This window comes from Balaenoptera musculus, chromosome 10, assembly GCF_009873245.2.
Source record: "Balaenoptera musculus isolate JJ_BM4_2016_0621 chromosome 10, mBalMus1.pri.v3, whole genome shotgun sequence".
NCBI lineage: Eukaryota > Metazoa > Chordata > Mammalia > Artiodactyla > Balaenopteridae > Balaenoptera > Balaenoptera musculus.
This window is the reverse complement of record NC_045794.1, coordinates 56493765-56513463: the sequence shown is the minus strand read 5'-3', so window position 1 is coordinate 56513463 and position 19699 is coordinate 56493765. Positions and strand designations below refer to the sequence as shown.

At 43.7% G+C, this 19699-nt stretch overlaps 1 protein-coding gene across 8 annotated transcripts in view; it reads left to right on the top strand.

Annotated features, from left to right (window-relative positions):
• Positions 1–19438, top strand: part of BEST3 (bestrophin 3) — a 48070-nt gene extending 28632 nt beyond the window's left edge. For 5 of the 8 annotated variants that reach the window (XM_036865082.1, XM_036865080.1, XM_036865078.1 and 2 more), the window contains one exon: positions 14241–16656. In XM_036865082.1, coding sequence (XP_036720977.1) covers positions 14241–15162 — 922 coding nt within the window. In that variant the 3' untranslated portion in view covers positions 15163–16656. Of the gene's footprint in view, positions 1–14240; positions 16657–17927 lie in introns of those variants that run through there. The other 3 variants (XR_005021438.1, XM_036865083.1, XM_036865084.1) reach the window with 3 other exon arrangements.
• The last annotated feature ends 261 nt before the right edge of the window (positions 19439–19699 follow it).

Here is a 19699-nt window from a genome sequence, read left to right as displayed (position 1 = left end):
CGGGCTAGTGGTTGAGACTCCGCGTTTCCAACGCAGGGGGGACGGGTTCGATCCCTGGTCAGGGAACTAGGATCCCATATGCGCACGGCATGGCCTAAGAAATAAAAATTATTTAAAAAGAAAGAAGGGACTTTCCTGGTGGCACAGTGGTTAAGAATCCGCCTGCCAATGTAGGGGACACGGGTTCTAGCCCTGGTCCGGGAAGATCCCACATGCCGTGGAGCAACTAAGCCCGTGTGCCACAACTACTGAGACTGCGCTCTAGAGCCCGTGAGCCACAACTCCTGAGCCTGCGTGCCACAACTACTGAAGCCTGTGCACCTAGAGCCCGTGCTCCGCAACAAGAGAAGCCACCACAATGAGAAGCCTGCGCACTGCAACGAAGACCCAATGCAGCCAAAATAAATAAATTAATTAATTTTAGAAAAAGAAGTAGGGGCTTCCCTGGTGTCGCAGTGGTTGAGAATCTGCCTGCCAATGCAGGGGACACGGGTTCGAGCCCTGGTCTGGGAAGATCCCACATGCCGCGGAGCAGCTAGGCCCATGAGCCACAACTACTGAGCCTGCGCGTCTGGAGCCTGTGCTCCGCAACGAGAGGCCGCGATAGTGAGAGGCCCGCGCACCGCGATGAAGAGTGGCCCCCCACTTGCCGCAACTAGAGAAAGCCCTCGCACAGAAACGAAGACCCAACACAGCCATAAATAAATAAATAAATAAATTAAAAAAAAAAAAAAAAAGAAGTAAATGTTCTAGTTCTAGTCACAAAATGTTAGTGAAAATAAGCAGGTCTATGATTTTAAAAAATAAATAAAGACTCATCACCTACTTTAAAAAAAAAAAAAAAGAATGGAGCAAAAAGTTACCAGTTGTCAGAGACAATCCTGTAGTTAAGATGGCCTATTTACTAGCAGGATGGACCAGGCACAGGCAAAGGCCAGGGTCTATTAGGGGAGGCTTTTCTGAGACGTTTAACTGGACTCTGCTAGAACCAATTGATCAAAGAAACAACTAGGCAAAAGCTCACTTGATCTTGAGTTTCTGCATGAATGAGGACCCTAAAGGGGAGCCTCACAGTCCGGGAAAGGTCACTGCAGGAATTCAGGCTTTTGGAAGCCAGCATTCACAGAAATGCCCTCTTTGATCCATTAGTGTCGATTCTTTCAATGCTTGTGCTATTAGACAAGATGTTTCTGGTTGCCTATGACAGAAAACCAACTCAAACTAACTTAAGCAACAAGCAGTTTCTTGGGTCACATTCAGAAAGTAGTCTAGCTTTGGGTGTGACTGGATCCAGAGGCCAGATATGTCACCAAGACCCACATTGCCCTCCCTGTCCCTCAGTTCTACTTTTCTCTCCACTGGCTCAGGTTTCAGGCAGGCTCTCCCCTCCTGACAGCAGAAAGGCAAGATGGCAGCCAGCAGCTCCAGATGTCCAACCTATCTTCTCAGCAAATCCTATGGAAAGAGCACATCTCCTTTCTAACTCTTAAAACTAAAGTACTGGATTTATTATGATTGGCTGGACTTGGCTAACATGCCCATTCCTGAACCAATAACTATCAACAGGAAGACACAATATTTTGATTAGCTAAGGTTGGTTCGTGCGTCCATCTTTGGACCAAGGAGTGTGGTCAGCCCCAGCCAGCCATATGGAGTAAATGATACTTTAAGAAAAATCACGGTGCTATTACCAGGAGAAGGGTGAATGGTTTGCTGGGCTGGCAGAAACAATAGATGTCCTCTAAAATCTTAAAAGCTAATTCCCTAAGCATTGAATTGTTCACTCAACAAATACAACATCAATACGAAGTAAACAATCTGAAAGAGGCTCAGAGAAAAGGGAAGGTAGAAGTAAGGATTATTGTAGCACAGGTGGTTGATGATGACTGAGCCAATGAGTTCTTTGCATTAGGATGAAGACTAGGTGTCAACATGGTATGGATGCAAACATTTCAGTGTTTGCTGCTTGATGTGCATAAAAAATCCTTTCCTGGATGAGTTTTTTAATTTTCTTATTCTATTTAGGACATATGTTCCCAGCATATTTAATTCAGAAATCAGATTTGCCTCATCTTTTCATATCAATGTTTCAGGTTTGTAATCACAATTCCCATGACCCAGAAATTCCAAAGTCGAGGCAATGCCCTTCAATAACTGAGCAAAAGTACTATCCAAGGGCAACCTGAGAAATTATGCTGCCTCCTACATTCTTTCACATTCAGCACACTACTCATTTCCATATAAAAAGGGAATTCCTTGGAGACAATTCCTTTGTTTTCTATATTTAGGAACATGGCCAAAATATTGCCCTATTTCCTACACATTTACCAAATATACATTACTGAAATAAAGTAATTCCCCCCTCTCATTTTTATCTCAAGTGCAAATTTAAATTATCACATTTTTCCTTGTATCTTCACATGTGGAACGTACTCATTCATTTATTCAGGCAATATTTTCTTTTAGGGCCTAGTATATGGTAGGTTCTATGCCAGATGCTACAGACAGGCAAAAACAAACAAACAAAAAAACACACCTTTTAAGCTCACAGATACAATGAGGAGACAAGTTACAATACAATGTGGTAAATGCAGCAATAGAGAAACGCTGAGTCTTATGGGAACACAGTGAAGGTACACTTCACAGGGTCTGGTGAATCAAAGAAGGCCCTTAGAGTTGGGGAGTCTAATGTGCATCTTTAAGAATGAATTTAGGGGGCTTCCCTGGTGGCGCAGTGGTTGAGAATCTGCCTGCCAATGCAGGGGACACGGGTTCGAGCCCTGGTCTGGGAAGATCCCACATGCCGCGTTGCAACTAGGCTCGTGACCCACAACTACTGAGCCTGCGCGTCTGGAGCCTGTGCTCCGCAACAAGAGAGGCCGCGACAGTGAGAGGCCCTCGCACCGCGATGAAGAGTGGCCCCCGCTCGCCGCAACTGGAGAAAGCCCTCGCGCAGAAACGAAGACCCAACACAGCCATAAATAAATAAATAAATTAATTAATAAAAAAAAAAAAAAAGAATGAATTTCGAGCTAGCACACAGGAGTGAGGGGATTCAGCAGAAGGTACATTCCAGGCCATATGAGCAAAGACAGAAAGGAATGATAGTGTATTCAAAGTGACAATTTTTTAAAATTTCAGCTTTTTTGAGGTATAGTTGACATATAAAATTATAAGATAATTAAAGTACACATTGTGGTGATTTGATATATGTATACATTATGAAAGGATTCCCCCATCTAGTTAATTAACACATCCATCACCTTACATATTTATCTTTTTTTTTGGTGAGAACATTTAAGTTCTCTTTTAGCAAATTCCAATTATGCAATAGTGTTATCAACTATAATCATCATGTTTTAATTAGCTTCTCAAACCCTATTCATCTTATAGCTGAAAGTTTGTACCTTTTTACCTATTTTCTCCCTATTTTCCCCAACCTCCTAGCCCCTGGCAACTGTCTTCCTACTCTGTGTTTCTATTAGAGTAACAATTTGATATGCAAGCAGAAGAGCCAAGAAATGAACCTGGAGGGGGAGGTAAGGGGGGATTATGGAGGGCTTTACAGCCTGAGTAAAGAGTTTCAGCCTTTTTCCAAAGCGGTTAAATGACATGGTCCCATTCGTGTTTTAGGCAGGTTGTCCTAGCAGCTGGCTGAAAGATGGATGCCTGGGGATAAGACCAGAGCCAGAGAACCAGTGAGCAGGCCGTTAGTATAGTTTAGATGGGAGAGGATAAGGGTCGGACTAGGGTGGCGCTTCCAGGGATGCGGACAGTGGAGATGGCAGAAGGGAGAGACTCGAGAAAGGAGAAGGAGTTAAGTATGACAGGGCGATTGGTAATGAACCGAGGATGACAGAGAGTAGCAAGGAGGAGCTGCTGAAAGGGAAAGAGGATGAGCTTCCTTTTGCGTGGGTTGCCTTTGAGGCATCTGCGGGCAATTCACATGGAGGTGGCCAGCGGGCAGGGAGCACAGAGACAAAGTCTAGACAGGGGGATGCATTTGACTGCTATCAGTACATGGTGTGTGTTAGAACCTAAAGAGTGGGTGGGAGCACCCAGGAACCGTGTCAAGTGAGTAGGACAGAATACAAAGGGTAGAACACTGTCACTTAAAGGGTGGTCAGAGGAAAAGGAGTCCTAGAGAGAGAGCAGGAATGATCACTACAGGTGCAGGAGAATAACCCAGAGAATGCCCTGTCATAGAGACCGAGGGTGGAAGTTTCAACATAAAGTCTGAAAAACACCATAGGAGTTTGCATTTTAAAGTCATTGGAGACTTAAGTGAGAGTGCTGAGCAGAAGCTAAATTGGGAGGCAAGGAGATCAAGATTGCCAACGTAAACTATTTTCAAAATAATTTTATAATGGAAAAATTCAAAAATATACAGAAGTAGAGAACAAACTATAATAAACCTCATGTAGCCGTCACCCACTTTCAACTATCATGTCATGGCCAACCTGGTGTCACCCATCTTCCCACCCACCTTTACTGTACCCACCACTGAACCATTGTGAAGCAAATATAACCACAATACCATTTTCATGCCTAAAAAAAAAAAAAAAAAAGCCCAAAAACTCACAATAATTCCTTAACTCATTAACTATCCATGTACTATTTTTCTGAGAAGTCTGGAATGGGGGGAAGAAATAGACCAGACAGCATCCAATGAGACACAGAGTTGAGGGTAATGTCATATTTTATATTTGTTTTACAACATTTTAGGATGGGAACACCTTAAGCATGTTTAGAGGGAAAGAGGAACCTGCCCTCCCCACCCTACCACCAATCCTTGGAATTACTTTAACCATCTCTACTGAATTTCACTTTACCGTTACGCCCCGGTCTTGTCTGGACAGACCCGTTAAGACTCCCTATGGTATTTACTGTAGTACTGTCCACTGTATGACTTAGCATCCCTTTTATCAGAGGTCCTACGGGGGAAAATTTATCTCAGACATCAGTGGGAAAAAAGAAAGTTTTGCCTCTTCTGGGTAACTCTTACACTATTTCTCTTACAGACTGTGAATTTTATAGTTGATGACGGTCTTTTCATTTTGGCTGCTGAAAGCTGAAAACCCAATTTGTAGACCACCTTTAGTCAGTGTGTGAGATTTTTTGGCATGTTTCTTTTGGTCTCATCTTGTTAGTGTTCCTTATTCTAGCTCTATCATCTTAGCCTAACTTTATATATTATTGCATTGTGTTTATTTGTATAAGCTACCTCAAATCCTTTATAAGATGAAGCAAGATGTAATAAAGAAATAAATTGATAACTCTTGTTGCTCTGAGAAAGGAACGAAAAAGGACAGGCAGAGTGAAAGGAGCTCCCTGGAGGAGAGGGAAGACCCAGGAGCCAGGGGAATTGACAGAGAAGGGCCTAGAGAAGACACGGGGGGCGGCAGGGGAGAGAGGAGGCCTCGGAGCCTGAGCTGGAGGGAGGGAGCTGAAGATGGATGTTGTAAAGGGCAATGGGGAGATGGTGCCTGTTCAGCTAGTGAAGCAGGAACCAATGTTCTCACCACCTCCAAGCATCATCATGTCTTAATCCGAAGGAAGTTATAACTGACAAAGCCCATCTTTCTCTGTTGAATCTAAGACCAAAAGCTTCTGTTTTAAAAGAGCATCTTATCATTTCTAACACCAAACCAATGCTGAAGTTCCATCTCCCAATCTTTGTATGCGGCATGTTAAAAATCAACTTCAGGGAATTCCCTGGCGGTCCAGTGGTTAGGACTCCATCCTTCCACTGCAGCTGGCATGGGTTCAATCCCTGATGGAGGAACTAAGATCCCACATGCCGCATGGTGTGGCCAAAATAAATAAATAAAAAGCACTCAATTAGACAAAATCAACTTCAGAATGACCACTTTGAATGAAAAAAGGCCAGTTGAAAATCTGAACTGAGCACCCAGAATAGAAATGCTTTCATGGATATACTTGTCTTAAGCATTTAATAAACCATGTTAATTATTGTAATAAACTACTAATCTCCATTTAATAAACCAGCCTATGAATTAACTGAACAATGAAAAAGAATCTTTCCTATTTGAACTCTGTTCCCATTACCACACCTAAGATAATTTCAGTTGAAGCTCTTTAGTTTGTTCTTTGTCATAATATAGAATGCTTTCTGATCTGCTATTTTAGTTAAGGAATCTTTTCATTAGCTTAACCATGGAGACACTAGTAACCAAGTTTAAGAAAACACCCACAAGCAGCCAAAAGAAGAGTTGTCCAAAAGTTGCATATCAGGAAAACATACACAAGCCCTAAAATGAAAAAGGTCTTCTTTGCGAAACAGTGGACACTTATGCTTGATAAATCTCACTTAACCAAAACAAACCTAGAATGCTCAAACTCAAGCCAACATTGCTGAAAATATTTTTTTTTTAAATGAGGTCCCGGCCCAACCTACCACAGCTAGCTTGAGGTAGAATGCTTGTCTTCACATTATAACATCATGGGTTCACTCCAAAATTCTTATTATTTTTTAAATACTTGGGATTATCCATTAGCACAGATTTTTAAGGCTCTGAGGAATGGAACACATGGAAATTAAAGACCTGAAGTCTCATAACTCCCTTTAAATCCTGTCTTGGAAATCCAAACAGCAATAATTCCTTAAAGGCATTGGAAAAACCCTAACAAAATATCCATCCATAACAGCTAAAGGATTCGAAATTCTGGAGGAGAGAGGCTGCAGCTGCTATGAAATAGATCACTCGAGTGTGTCGTGAGGGGTGTCTTCGTGGGGCTGTGCTCACTCTGCCCTGCTAATCTAAAGGCAGGCTCCCAGCCTGGCAACCCAAACTGCCGACTGCAGTCCAGCTCATACAACACTGTTGTATTGGCCTTTCTGCCATGATTCAAATATGTCAAAACTTCCTCACGTTGGTAGTGATCTTAAGGAATGGGTCTGTGAATTAAGGATCCACTTAACAAAGAGGAGTAATATTCAAATTTTTGTAAGAGTTCCTCCTGGTTAGGAGTTGAGGAATTTAAGGTTTATTTGGTTCTGTGAAACTACAACCACATACCCAGAAATAATGACTTTTACATATCTATCTTCATTCCCAAGGTCCTAAGAATATGTAGAAATAATACAGTACTTTTTTTGCAGTGAAACGTATATGTATTTAACGTGCACAAAGCATTTAGGATTTTACAGTACAGTCAGAAGTATTCTTAGTGATATAATACTTCAAATATATCAAAATACATATTCAAGCAAGCAAAGACTTTATTAAAGTGTGGTTAAATATACTTCTAGATGGATGTTTTATTCAGTAATCCCTTCTTAGCCAACTATATTCAAATATTTTAACTTTACAAGAAGAAACATAGTCTGATTATATATACACACACACACACACACACACACACACACACACACACACAGACACTATTGCATGCTTGTGCCATAAACAGCCAAAAATATCTCAAATTCTGAATCACTAACTTCAACAAAAACGTATTCTTGGAACATTGATTTTCACTTAATGTACCAAAAAGGAAAGGAGAGACGGAAACTCCCAAGGAGATGGATGTCCATTAAGTTCATAATTTTAGAACTTGCTCAGGGATTCTTTCATTTGCCGGCATGGGGTCACCACTGGTGCTTAGTTTTCACCTTCTAAGTGGTATGAGAGGTATACATGGCTTACTTTCCTTTTCTAACAAAACTCTCATAGGATACAAGAGTATGGAAAGGTGGGGACTTTAACTCTGGGCCACAATTTCTTTTTGTGACAGCCAATGGAGGCCAGGTGAGAAGAAACAGAATGGTAATGTGAGGCTAGATATGCTTGTTCTTTAACCAGATTTGCCATAATCCTTGGTCCAAACTATCAGAGAGGCAACAGAGAGGCAGCGGGTAGGTGGTGGCCAGTTCTCTGGTCTCAACAACCTCCAGTGATGCTCTCCACAGCTTGAAACTCTCTCCTAGCCGGCGGGGCAGGGCGCTGGGGGAAGGGGCTCGGTGGTGGTGGGGGAGTGTTGCTGGGTGGATACAACGTTCTGTCCACTGGATTTTTCTCACAACACTCAGCCCGCCCCTCCCGGCTTAGCATGAGGGTTATTTACTCATTTTATAAATCCCTGGCTACAGCTTTGACGGTGATTCTGTAGTGCAGAAGGTTAAAAATTACAGTGTGTGCCTCTAATGGGTTTGAACAGTACATTTTGCTTTGCCCATGAATAAAGGCTCCTGCATATGTGACTCTGCCCCAGTGGACTTTCAGGCAATTGCTGGCTTCCTCCAAGGCAGCTGCCTGACTTTGAGTACACAAGCAATTTGAAAACAATAAATCTGATGTGAGAAGTAGAATTCATCGTATTAAGTATCATTTTCCTAAATTCCTCATTTCAGTTCTGTTAAAATGACCTATTATTTGAATTTAAATTGTCAAAATACCACTTTAAAAGTGGCCACAGAGAAGGAAAGACAAGCATCATCTAGTTTTATTCTTCAATCTTTGAAGCTCTATAGTTACTTGATGACACTAATGAGAAGGGGTTTCCTTTGCAAAAAGCTTGCTTTGAAAAAAATACATTACATCTTTCAAGTCATTGGGGCTGTTTTGGTCTTTCCATGTCAGACACACCCCGAGAAGCTGGAAGTCGGCTGCCATCTTCCGCAGTCCTGTGTCCTGCCTCTTCTTTGTTACAGTAACAGGAGGTGACAAGTATTCTTCTGCACCCCTGAGCATCCAAGCAGCTTTTCAAAAGGCCTTAATTAAATCACAGCCGCTGGAGCCCTCAGACATTAGTCATTGGCAAGGGAGACTGAGGGGTTGACGGTTTTGTAGGTGCTCAATAGATATCTTGAAAATTGGGGGTCTTTTTTTAACACTTGAGATTGAAGTAAGAACACATCCCAATCCTGACATCGATTTGACCTGTGGAAATAATGCATGCTCTCCCTCCTTCCAGACTCAACTAGAACTAGCCCGCCGAGCTTAACATAATCTATTCTCTCTCCCGCCACGTACACTTCTCCTCCCTTTCACAAATAGCCCAATACGTGCTACAACCTTTCACATTCTCACTTTTTCTGCATTGATGATTTATATTGTGCCATGTTTACTGAAGGATTTGACAATGTCTGCAAATGGCACAAAAAACAATACTGGGAGGCAAGTCAGGGCAGTCCCACCACCTGACTGGCCTTATCTTCTTTCTCTCAAAAAACCCAGCTTCCTCCCATCCTTATATTTCCCCTCCATCTACTCAATACCCTAGTCTCATCCATAAACAACTGTTGTAGTCATCCCTTCCAACATGTTAATTGTTAGGTGGCAGCTTCGAGGTGTAGCAGCATTTTTAAAGGACACGCTTGAAGGAGAAAAGGGAGTGACCTTTGGACAGACACTATTAGTTCCTCTAACCATGCGTAGTCGATGATGATTTGGAAACCATCTCTGAAAGTTTGCCAGAGTCCTTTTATATCGTCTACTTTTCAAAGCTTTTCCATGTATATTATTCCTTTTGAACTTCCAAACACCCTTGTAAATCAAGTAAAGTAAGTATTGTTGTCATTAGTTTATCAAGTATGATGCTAAGCCACAGGGAGGTTAAGTGACTCTCCGAAGGTCATACAGCTGGGGTCAGCCTAGGCAGCAGTAAACCTGGCTCTGCAAGCCCCCGAAATAAATCATTCTCCTCACCACAGAGGCAATTCTCAAATTCCACCTGCTGGACACTAATGGCTGCATGGCACTTTCCATGTACGTCCTCCGGTCTCTAATTACCTGCCTATCTCAGTCTGAGTGAATTCCAGAACATCAGACTTAGGTTTTTCAGCTGATCTTCTCTAAAATATAGCAATATAATGAGGGTGCTTACATTCTATCATACAATGTTTCTGCTATAATTGTTTTGGGGCATTTTAAGTGGTGTTGTATTTGGGCCTCAGGATTGTACTAATCCTATACTAAAGGTCTTTAAAAATCAAATAAGGGGCTTCCCTGGTGGTGCAGTGGTTAAGAATCCACCTGCCAATGCAGGGGACATGGGTTCAATCCCTGGCCCGGGAAGATCCCACATGCCGTGGAGCAACTAAGCCCGTGCACCACAACTACTGAGCCTTCGTGCCACAACTACTGAAGCCTGCACGCCTAGAGCCCGTGCTCCGCAACAAGAGAAGCCACTGCAATGAGAAGCCCACGCAGCGCAATGAAGAATAGCCCCCGCTCTCCGCAACTAGAGAAAGCCCACGTGCAGCAACGAAGACCCAACGCAGCCAAAAATAAACAAATAAAGTTCCCTTTAAAATATAATAAAATAAAATAAAAATCAAATAAGGAGGAGCAGAAAGTCTCAAAGGACCTAAAAGGTACATCCTTTCAACTGGGAAATAAATAATCTTTAATGTATTCTATTCCGCATGTTTTCAGCCTTAAACTATTTTGTCCTCAAACCACAGTTTCTGCTGTCCTATTGGGAACCAGAGAAAGGAGATGGGTCTTGTGTGTTGGCAATGAAACCTCCATCACAGAAACATTTGGAAGAAAGGTCATTAGGTCTGTCACGCTGGGGAGTTTCACTTCTGCACTTTGATAGCGTGAAGAGCTGGAGGACTTCATCACTCCAGCATGAGATTCATAAAACTGCCCCCCCAGGTCACAGACCACCAAGTGTTCTTCCAAAGACCCACTAATGGTCTTTCTGACTAATGGTGTGGAAAGTTCCCAAGTCATTGAGATTACCTCCCCTTTTTCCCCTTTAAAAACTTTCATGGCCAAGCAGAATCTCCGGAGCTGGTTCTGGGACTCGAGTCCGCCTTCTCCCCAGGTTGCTAGCCCCCTGATTTTTTTTGCTTTTTGTTTTTTGGCCGTGCCACACGTCATGCGGGATGTGGGATGCGGGATCCCGACCAAGGATTGAGCCCATGCCCCCTGCAGTGGAACCGCAGAGTCTTGGCCACTGGACCGCCAGGGAAGTCCTTCTCTCCTCTCATTTTCCTCTTTGTTTCATTCCTATCAATATTCATTTTATTTGCCTTATTTCTTAATAACCCTTTAAAAATGTTCACCCTGTCAAGACCTGTCTCTTGTCTCTTGATTCTCTTCTTTGCCTTTCCCTGTTTTCTTGTTTTTTTTTTAATAAATAAATTTATTTATTTATTTATTTTAAAAAAAGAAAGAAAGTTCCCAAGTCATGTTTCTTATCCAAAGCATTTCTGGATGAGAACACTCAACAGTGTTGCTTTCCATGTAGCTTTTCCCACTTGGACATGACTACCAAATGACACAATTCTAGTTATGCCCTCCACTCGCAAAGACAACCCACAGCTGCCCACTGCCTCTGGGGTAAAGCCCTAATCCCTCTACCTGGTATATAACTCTTCATGATGCAGTCCAAGGCTACCAGTTTTATGCCTGACACTATTCTGTACACTAATCCGAGTATTTCCCATTCCTCACAAACACCTGAAGTTCCCTGCTGTCTAATTTGCTCAAGTCACTTCTTCCACCTGGAATATTCTGTCCCTTCTCTGCTCATCTGTTTCCTTTGCAGTGTCAAAGACCAGCTCAACAACTTACTTTGCCACCAATTTAGCTATTTATATACATGCCTTCTCCCTCCTTCTAAATTATGTTATACAGAACTTAATGCAACAAATGTGTTCATGGCAGATGCTCAATGCATTTAGTTGGGTATGTGGATAAATCTCATGCGCCCACACCACAGTCTCAGAGGCAGGAAGGTGCAATAGGACCTCATGGGCAGTCCTGCCCGATGTCAGTGGGTGAATCAGTAGAACATCAGCAAGATCACTGGCCTTTTTGCAGTTTGCTCTCTGCAACTGGTTTGTTTTTCTCCAATGTGTGACCCAAGGCCTTAATCCTTTGCCTCAGTTGAGTGTACATATCCACTACATCAGTGCATAGTTAGAAAGTTTTTTCCTTAGGGTTTACGAAGTTTTGAAGTAACGATAATACAAACATTTTTTTCCTAGAAGATTTTGTCATTCTTACAAGGTTGTGTGCCTTAAAGAGTAATTAAGGGGCGTCCCTGGTGGCGCAGTGGTTGAGAGTCTGCCTGCCAATGCAGGGCACACGGGTTCGAACCCTGGTCTGGGAGGATCCCACATGCCACGGAGCGGCTGGGCCCGTGAGCCACAATTACTGAGCCTGCGCGTCTGGAGCCTGTGCTCCACAAGAAGAGAGGCCGCGATAGTGAGAGGCCCGCGCACCGCGATGAAGAGTGGCCCCCGCTCGCCGCACCTGGAGAAAGCCCTCGCACAGAAACGAAGACCCAAAACAGCCAAAATAAAATGAATAAATAAATAAAAATAAATAATAAAAATAAAAAGGAATTCCTTTAAAAAAAAAAAAAAAAGAGTAATTAAGGAAGACAAATCCCAAATAAAAAGTGAAGATCCCAAATGGAGGACAGAGGCCTGTCCTATAAAGAGACACTGCCAGCTCCACCTCGGATTCCCAGAGCACATCCAGCACAGCAATCTTAGTGACCAACTGCTCTGGTGTCCTCCATAACTAAATGGGTTCCTGAAGTGTGACTGGAGATCTGACCTAATGAAATGCAACAAGCAGAGTCACCAAGGCTGCTGAAGCACGAGTCTGCATTTCTCAAGTCAATGTAACAGAATCCGAGCCGTGAACAGTGGAAGGTGGGCCAGAAGGCTATCTGGTAGCCAAGGGCACTGCCGAGGCTTTAGAATAACAGCACAAGGTTGTAATCGAATGCTATCCCAGGACATTTAGCCAGTTAATCATCTCAATCATCCATCTTTTATTCATAAACATGGAGGAACAACGTTTTCTTTGGCTTCTCACTTTGCCCTTTCAGGTTACACTAATATTATGCTGTTCCAAGTTTTCCCTTTATGTCCCATAAAATGCACCTGGTTAAAGCATCTTGTCACCATGGATGTCAGTGCGAACACTGGACTAGGATGGTCTGATCACGGGCAGGGCTTTAAGCAGTTTTTCTTGGAACTTCGTTAAGACTGTATATCCACAGAGATGTGAGACAAATAACCACAGAATCTGAGGCAGGAGCCTGCCTTACTAACCAATATTCCCATACTGTTTTCTCAGTTATCCTTTTATTTCAGCCTTGAAGGAGAAAATTAAAAATGGTAGGATTATTTGTTTTATGTCTCAAATGTTAAAAATTCAACAGGATATTCTTAGCAATAACAAATCCATAAGACTTAATCACCAGCGGAGCCCAACTGCATTGCAAGTCCACACCACCTTCATGGATGTACTCTTTCCCACAAGTACAGAAGTGCAAAGCATGGACCAGGAATGTTAGCAAATGACCTCTAGGCAAGGACTGTATTTTACACATTATTTTGCCGCTGGGCTCTACCTCATCTCTTGACACCTACGTAGCAGACTTTAAATAGAAGAGATTAAGAACAAAGGCTTTGGAATCAGACTTCTGGGTTTAGCCCTCACTAGCTACATAGCCTTAATGAATCTCTCAGGGCCTCAGTTTCCTCACCTGCAGAATGTGAATAATAATGATACTAACATACACGATTACTGAGATAATTGAATGAATTAATACATGGAAGGTGCATAGTCAGTAAATGTTAGCTGTTGTTTGGATTGTCTTGAATTTAGCTGTGATCCATTGTTTTGGGGGGTTATATGGGTCCTGGGAAAACATGACTTTAGTTCACCTGTAACAAGGGAGAAAGAACACATACTATATCTTTTTTTTTTTTAATGTCTAAGTCTCTAGATCAGTGATTCTCAAAATATGGGCTGGGGACCTCTGGAAGTCCCCAAGAACCAAGACCCCAAGACCCAAGTCCTTAAGGTCAAAACTATTTTCATAATAACATTAAACTGTTATCTGCCTTTTTCACTCTTGTCCTTTTGTGAGGGTACGGTAGAATTTTCCAGAGGCTATGTAGTGATGTCATCACTTAGTTAATGGAATGTGTGCTTGCACATTCTTGTGCTTTTTCATATTCCTCAGTCATCATTTCTCACACAGTACATAGCAATAGCTATAACCACATAAACAAATCTCGCCAGGGTACTCAGTAATTTTTTAGAAGTTTAAAAGGGTCCCGTGACCCAAAAGTCTGAGAACCTCTGCTAGATTATCTCAAGTTAAAGTCCCCCTCCCTCCTCCCTTTCAAAATCTGTAATGTGAAAATACCGAACTCAGTCCTTACCTTTGAGCCTCTGGCCCCAACACAAAGTTAGGCCCCTGAAGCTGCTCTGCCTGCATTTTGTCCTTGTGTGTTTCAGGCTGTCGGGGTCCGACCTGCCTGGCGAGGACTGGCTGTGGGATTATGAGAAGCATGGCCATCGCCGCTCCATGATTGGAAGAGTCAAGAGGTTCCTGAGCACCCACGAACGCGCCTCCAGCCCCAGGAGGAGAAGCTACGGGAGACAGGCCAGTGACAGCTCCACGTTCTTCCCCCCGGGCGACCTCAGCCCAGCCAGGGACCTGCTGCACGTGCCCTCGAGAAGTCCCCACCGTGCCTCAGCCACCTGGAAGCACCCCTGCGCCCCAGAGGGGAGCCCCAAGCTGCACGCCAGCCTGGGAGAGCTGCCCACCATCCGACAGGCCAGCCTGGCTCCACCGTCCAGTGTGAGGGGCTACCCCACCAAAACGCCGCGGCTCCCCGAGGTAGCAGCCGAAGCGGCGGTGCCCAGGGCAGAGGACGACCACCACGACTCCACTGCCTCTATCCAGAGCTCTGACTTCACTGGGGTTCAGCTGAGCAGGGCTGGGCAGCAGGAGGACCCTGTGGGGTCAGTCCCGTTCCCCTCAGAGAAAGGGGCACCTTCTAGGGACCCCAGTTCCCAGACTGTTCCAGCCAAAGCTGAGAGAAACCTCCTCCAGTTTGCCTCCGAGGAGGACCCTCATGAGAATGACAAATCCCCAGAAAGGTGGGGCCTCCCGAGGTTCGTGGAGCCCAGCCGCACCTCCCTGGTAGGCCTAAGTCCGGATCCCGTGAGCCCTGAGCCGGTTCCTCTACTTGACACAGAAACGTCCTCAGAGACCAGCGGAATCAACATTGCGGCTGGTTCTCGAGTCTCTCCTGATGCGCTGTATTTAATGGAAAACCTGGACACCAAGGAAACGGATATCATAGAGTTCAACCACGAGCAAACGGAGGAGTCACCCAAAGGAAGGCCAGAAAGTTCTAGGACCTGGTTCTAGCCTAGATTCTTACTTTCCCAAAAGTTCAAGTATTAGTTCCAGAACATACCTGGGGGCTGGTCAATTTTTTTTTTTTAATGATCATACTGTATAAGCTACTTAAGACTTTGAAGGGCATTATGATCCTGACTTTTTCAGAACTGAGAAAATCAAACACATTCACGCCACCCACTACAAAGTGACTTTCATGGAAGTTATGCAGACCACAGTGACGTATCTTAACCAAATAAGGAATCTTAAATATATAAATATATATGCCTTATAAATGCATAGATTGTTAGCTTTGCAAAGGGCTTTATAGATCATGGTCCAATCCCCTAGTTTTGCCAATAGAGAAACAAGGGATTCTCTCTTCCCTTTTTTTTTTTTTTTCCCCTTTCTTCTTTTCTTCAGTTATAAAGACAGGCAGATGGATCATATGATGCCTCAAAAGCCCCTTCCTAATGCTGATTCCTTGTCTGAGGCTTTCTAACCATCTCCCTACACTTTCTAGAACTCTTATCGTTTCCTAATTCTTAAGCCTCATCAGCATCAGAAAGCTCCATCTCCCTTCAATTTCCTTTTCGTCTTCGGGACTTCATTTTTCTCTCTTCCCCCTTTAGTCCCTCATCCTACTGTTCTCCTCATCTCCCTAGTCTTGTTCCTTCTCCAGTGATTCTCAGCCGTCCCACCTTTCAGGCTGTAACATTTTCTCCTGCCAACTCTGTTGCTTACTTCTTGCCACAGTTTTAAAAGCACTAGGCATTGGCAAAGCCTCCTACAGAGCGATCAAAGTGTCGGGAAATCCAGCCTGGCTCCTCCCAGCCTCGCGGGAAGGGGCATGGGAGCTGCTGTGTCCCCCATGACCTCTCAGCCGTGGCCGTCTCTCTCTGCGTCCACTCTTAGGTCTTGAACACCGGAGAAGCCACGAGGGCATGAGACCTGCATCACCAAATGCTATGGAACCAAATAACAAGGTTTCAAACGGTTTCACTCAGGCTCTTAAAGCAAAAATCCCCATCGTGTCTTGACATGGGACCAGTTACTGTGTCTGCCAGCTTGTTTGGGATGAAGTAGGGTATTGGAGCTGGGAGGTTAAGGGGGTCCAGGACTGTATGATGGGGATGGGACATTGACTCACTTCCTCCAAGTAGTTCTTGGGTGGCTGTTTGTTGGGAGCTCCCAACTTTAACTGGAAGGCCATGCTAATGAGTGCCGCTCTCACTATTTCTGTCATATGATGAAGCCTGACTACAAGCTCAAAAACAAAATAGCCCTAATTGCTGCCACTTATTGAGTGTTCACAATAGCGTGTAAAAACAGATAATCCCACTAATCCTCACAGGAATCCTATGAATTGATATACTATTATCTCTATTTTACTTTATTATTTTTTAAAGGAGTCTTTCATTACTCAATGTTAGTTGTTATTCTTTTATCCAAATAATATACCTTAGCAGACCAATGCTTTCTTTATTATTATTATTATTTTTTTTGGCTGCGTGGCATGTGGGATCTTAGTTCCCCAACCGGGAATTGAACCCACACCCCCTGCAGTGGAAGCGCAGAGTCTTAACCACTGAACCACTGCGGAAGTCCCTATCTCCATTTTAAAGATGAAGAAAACAGAGGCTTTAGAGAAGTAATTTGACTAAAATCACATAGCTAGGAAGTGGCAGGGCTTGGGTTCAAGCCCAGGTTTATCTGACTCAAGAGCCCACAGTCTTGTCCAGTGCACTTCAACACTGTGCTGTGCTCTCTGTAGGGCCCTGAATCTACCAGCAATTTGCCCAGAATTCTGGAGGATGCCCCACGGGAGCCAGGCTTAAGTCTCTCCAGCCTTGGAGGCCTTTCTGGGTCCTCCCTGCTCAAGTCCACCTGGACCTTATATGCATGTGTACAGGAGGGCAGTGCTCCAACTTGAAGCCTTGGCCATGGTCCTCTTCATTTTTCTGACGGATGAAAGTTAGCAGGACCCTCTCCTTCCTTCCCCAGCTCCTCTCATTATGCAATGTTATAATGTGCTATAACATTAGCACATTTTTACGAGACATTGTATCCAACTGGGCCATCCCAGCTACATGACAGCAATGACATTTTCTTGAACTAATTTTTCTCAAAGGACTAAAAGGTAATAATATTGGAAGAAATGTTCTACGTTGATGGTTCTCTATGTTGGTCAATAGTGTTAGCTCCTGGGAAAGGCACCCATGTTCCTGAAGCATTACATATGGACTATGCAATCAGGCCCCAATGCAACACTGCTAAAACGCAGGAACCCTAACCTTTTCCCAGCCTCCTAATGCTATTTTCTTGGATGTTTCAACTTAAATCTTCTATTCTCTTCTCTTTGGCTTTATCTGTTGCTCAAATTCAAATAAGTTTCTACTTAGCTGCTTTTGAAATATAATCAATTTGTGTTCCTAAATCCAAAGTGATATATTATACACAAATAGAATCATACATTTTGTGGAGGACCAGGAGAGTTCATTTATCTCTGCTTCCCTCCATCCCTTATGCACCTTTGTGCAAAGAATTATTTAATTTCCTCAATATTTCATCAAAATTTGAGGTGGCTTCTATTTCCTCCTTGCACTGAAAACTGAATAATGGCTCATTCAATGAGCCCAGGTGGTTGAATTCAGCTATAAATTCAAGCCAGCAGTTGCCCAGATCAGATGAAGAAATTCTCTCTTCACTCTTAAATGAGTTTTTACCCAACACAGACTGAAGTTGCAAAAACAAAATGATTTCTTCTCCTGTGCCTGATTGTATTGCCTGCCTAGCCCATCTTCTCCTGAGCTCTGGAAACTTCTACCCGCTGGATGAATGGTCACAACGTCCAGCGGCTTAGTCATTTGGGCTTATCCATTCCAAGAACAGGCTCTGCTCTGCTCTGCATTAAACGTAATCCACAAGCCAGAGGTGCAACGAGGCCAAGCCCTACTTACTGCATTCTCCCTCTGTTCTCCAGAGATGATGACTCTGCCCTGATGCCAGGATCCACAGGTCAGTAAAGATAAAAGCCCAGGAGCTTTTTCTCTGTCATCCAAGGATTTAGGGATGACTGCCCCTCCAGAACAAAGAAGGCTACTCTCTCCCCTCTTTAATGGTACCGTCTATTTCTTGGGGCATCGCCTCCACAGCTCCAGGCATCCATTGCAGCCCAGTTCAGCTAAGCTTTGGAAAACATATTTTCAATAGAATGGAGAAATATATAATTTACCATTAGTTTAAAGAAAAGACTCACTTAACTATACACCCCTCTTATTTAGTGTTTCCCCTCTAGCTTCCTCCTTCTCCAGAGAAATTGATTCAATCCTCAATCATTGTTCTGAGACCTTCTTATCATAAAGTCTGCTGAGCCCAGGCCGCCATGTGGTGTGATGGAATGAGGATGAGAAACCTGGTGTGTGACTTCCCTCTGAGTGGCTTTGTGAACTTGAACGAGGCCCCCTCCTCTGTCTCTCATATTCTCATCTGTGAAATGGGCTCTTCTCTGCCCCACCTCACTGGCCGCCGTGGGGAGCCGAGGGAGTTTATGTGAAAAGGCGGGGAGCCCCAGGCAGCACTGTGTGGGTGACTGGCCCGCATGGGAATTGATGCCCCCGTGGATTCACTACGAACTGCAGAAAGAAGGACTTCTCCCTTTCCACTTTAGTCATTTGCTTATCGGGATCCCCTATTCTCCAGGATGCTGAGCTCTTTCATTCAGAAAGCTTGCCGTTTCTCTTTGGGCTTCTTTTTTTGTTTTGTTTCATATGCTTCCCAATGTCTACCACATCTTCCTTTTCTCCAGCGTTTTTCTCAAACCTTCATTCCCCACAATAGCCGGCCTCATCATCATGGTGATAAATTCTGCTCCTAACCCATTTTACGTATCAATCTCCTCAATCAAAATATGGAACTAGAAAAAAAATCAATTGCCTTTGTTCTTTCCACTATAATTCTAGAGGATTTAGCACCTCTGGTTTGCAGTTGGAGGACCCTCTTAGGGCATCTAATCTCCCTAAACCTGGTCGTATATCAGTTAAGGGGGAATAATAACTACAACTGTAGAAAATTCCTAAGCAGGAGCCAGATTAGAATCTAATTCCTTTTCCTCTTCACAATCATCATCTATATGATTAACATCAGTCATTTTCTGAAGTGCTGTGGTATCAACAGGAATAAGCAAGGATTTTCCTCATTTTGGCTTATGGAATACTCTCAGGTAGATCCTCAATCCTTTCGCATGCTTTCTTACTTTTTTTCATAAATTTATTTATTTCTTTATTTTTGGCTGTGTTGTGTCTTTGTTGCTGCACGCGGGCTTTCTCTAGTTGCAGCGAGTGGGGGCTACTCTTCATTGCAGTGTGTGGGCTTCTCACTGCGGTGGCTTCTCTTGTTGCGGAGCACAGGCTCTAGGCGCCCAGGCTTCAGTAGTTGTGGCACACGGGCTCAGTAGTTGTGGCTCGTGGGCTCAGTAGTTGTGGATCGTGGGCTCTAGAGCACAGGCTCAGTAGTTGTGGTGCATGGGCTTAGTTGCTCCACAGCATGTGGGATCTTCCCGGACCAG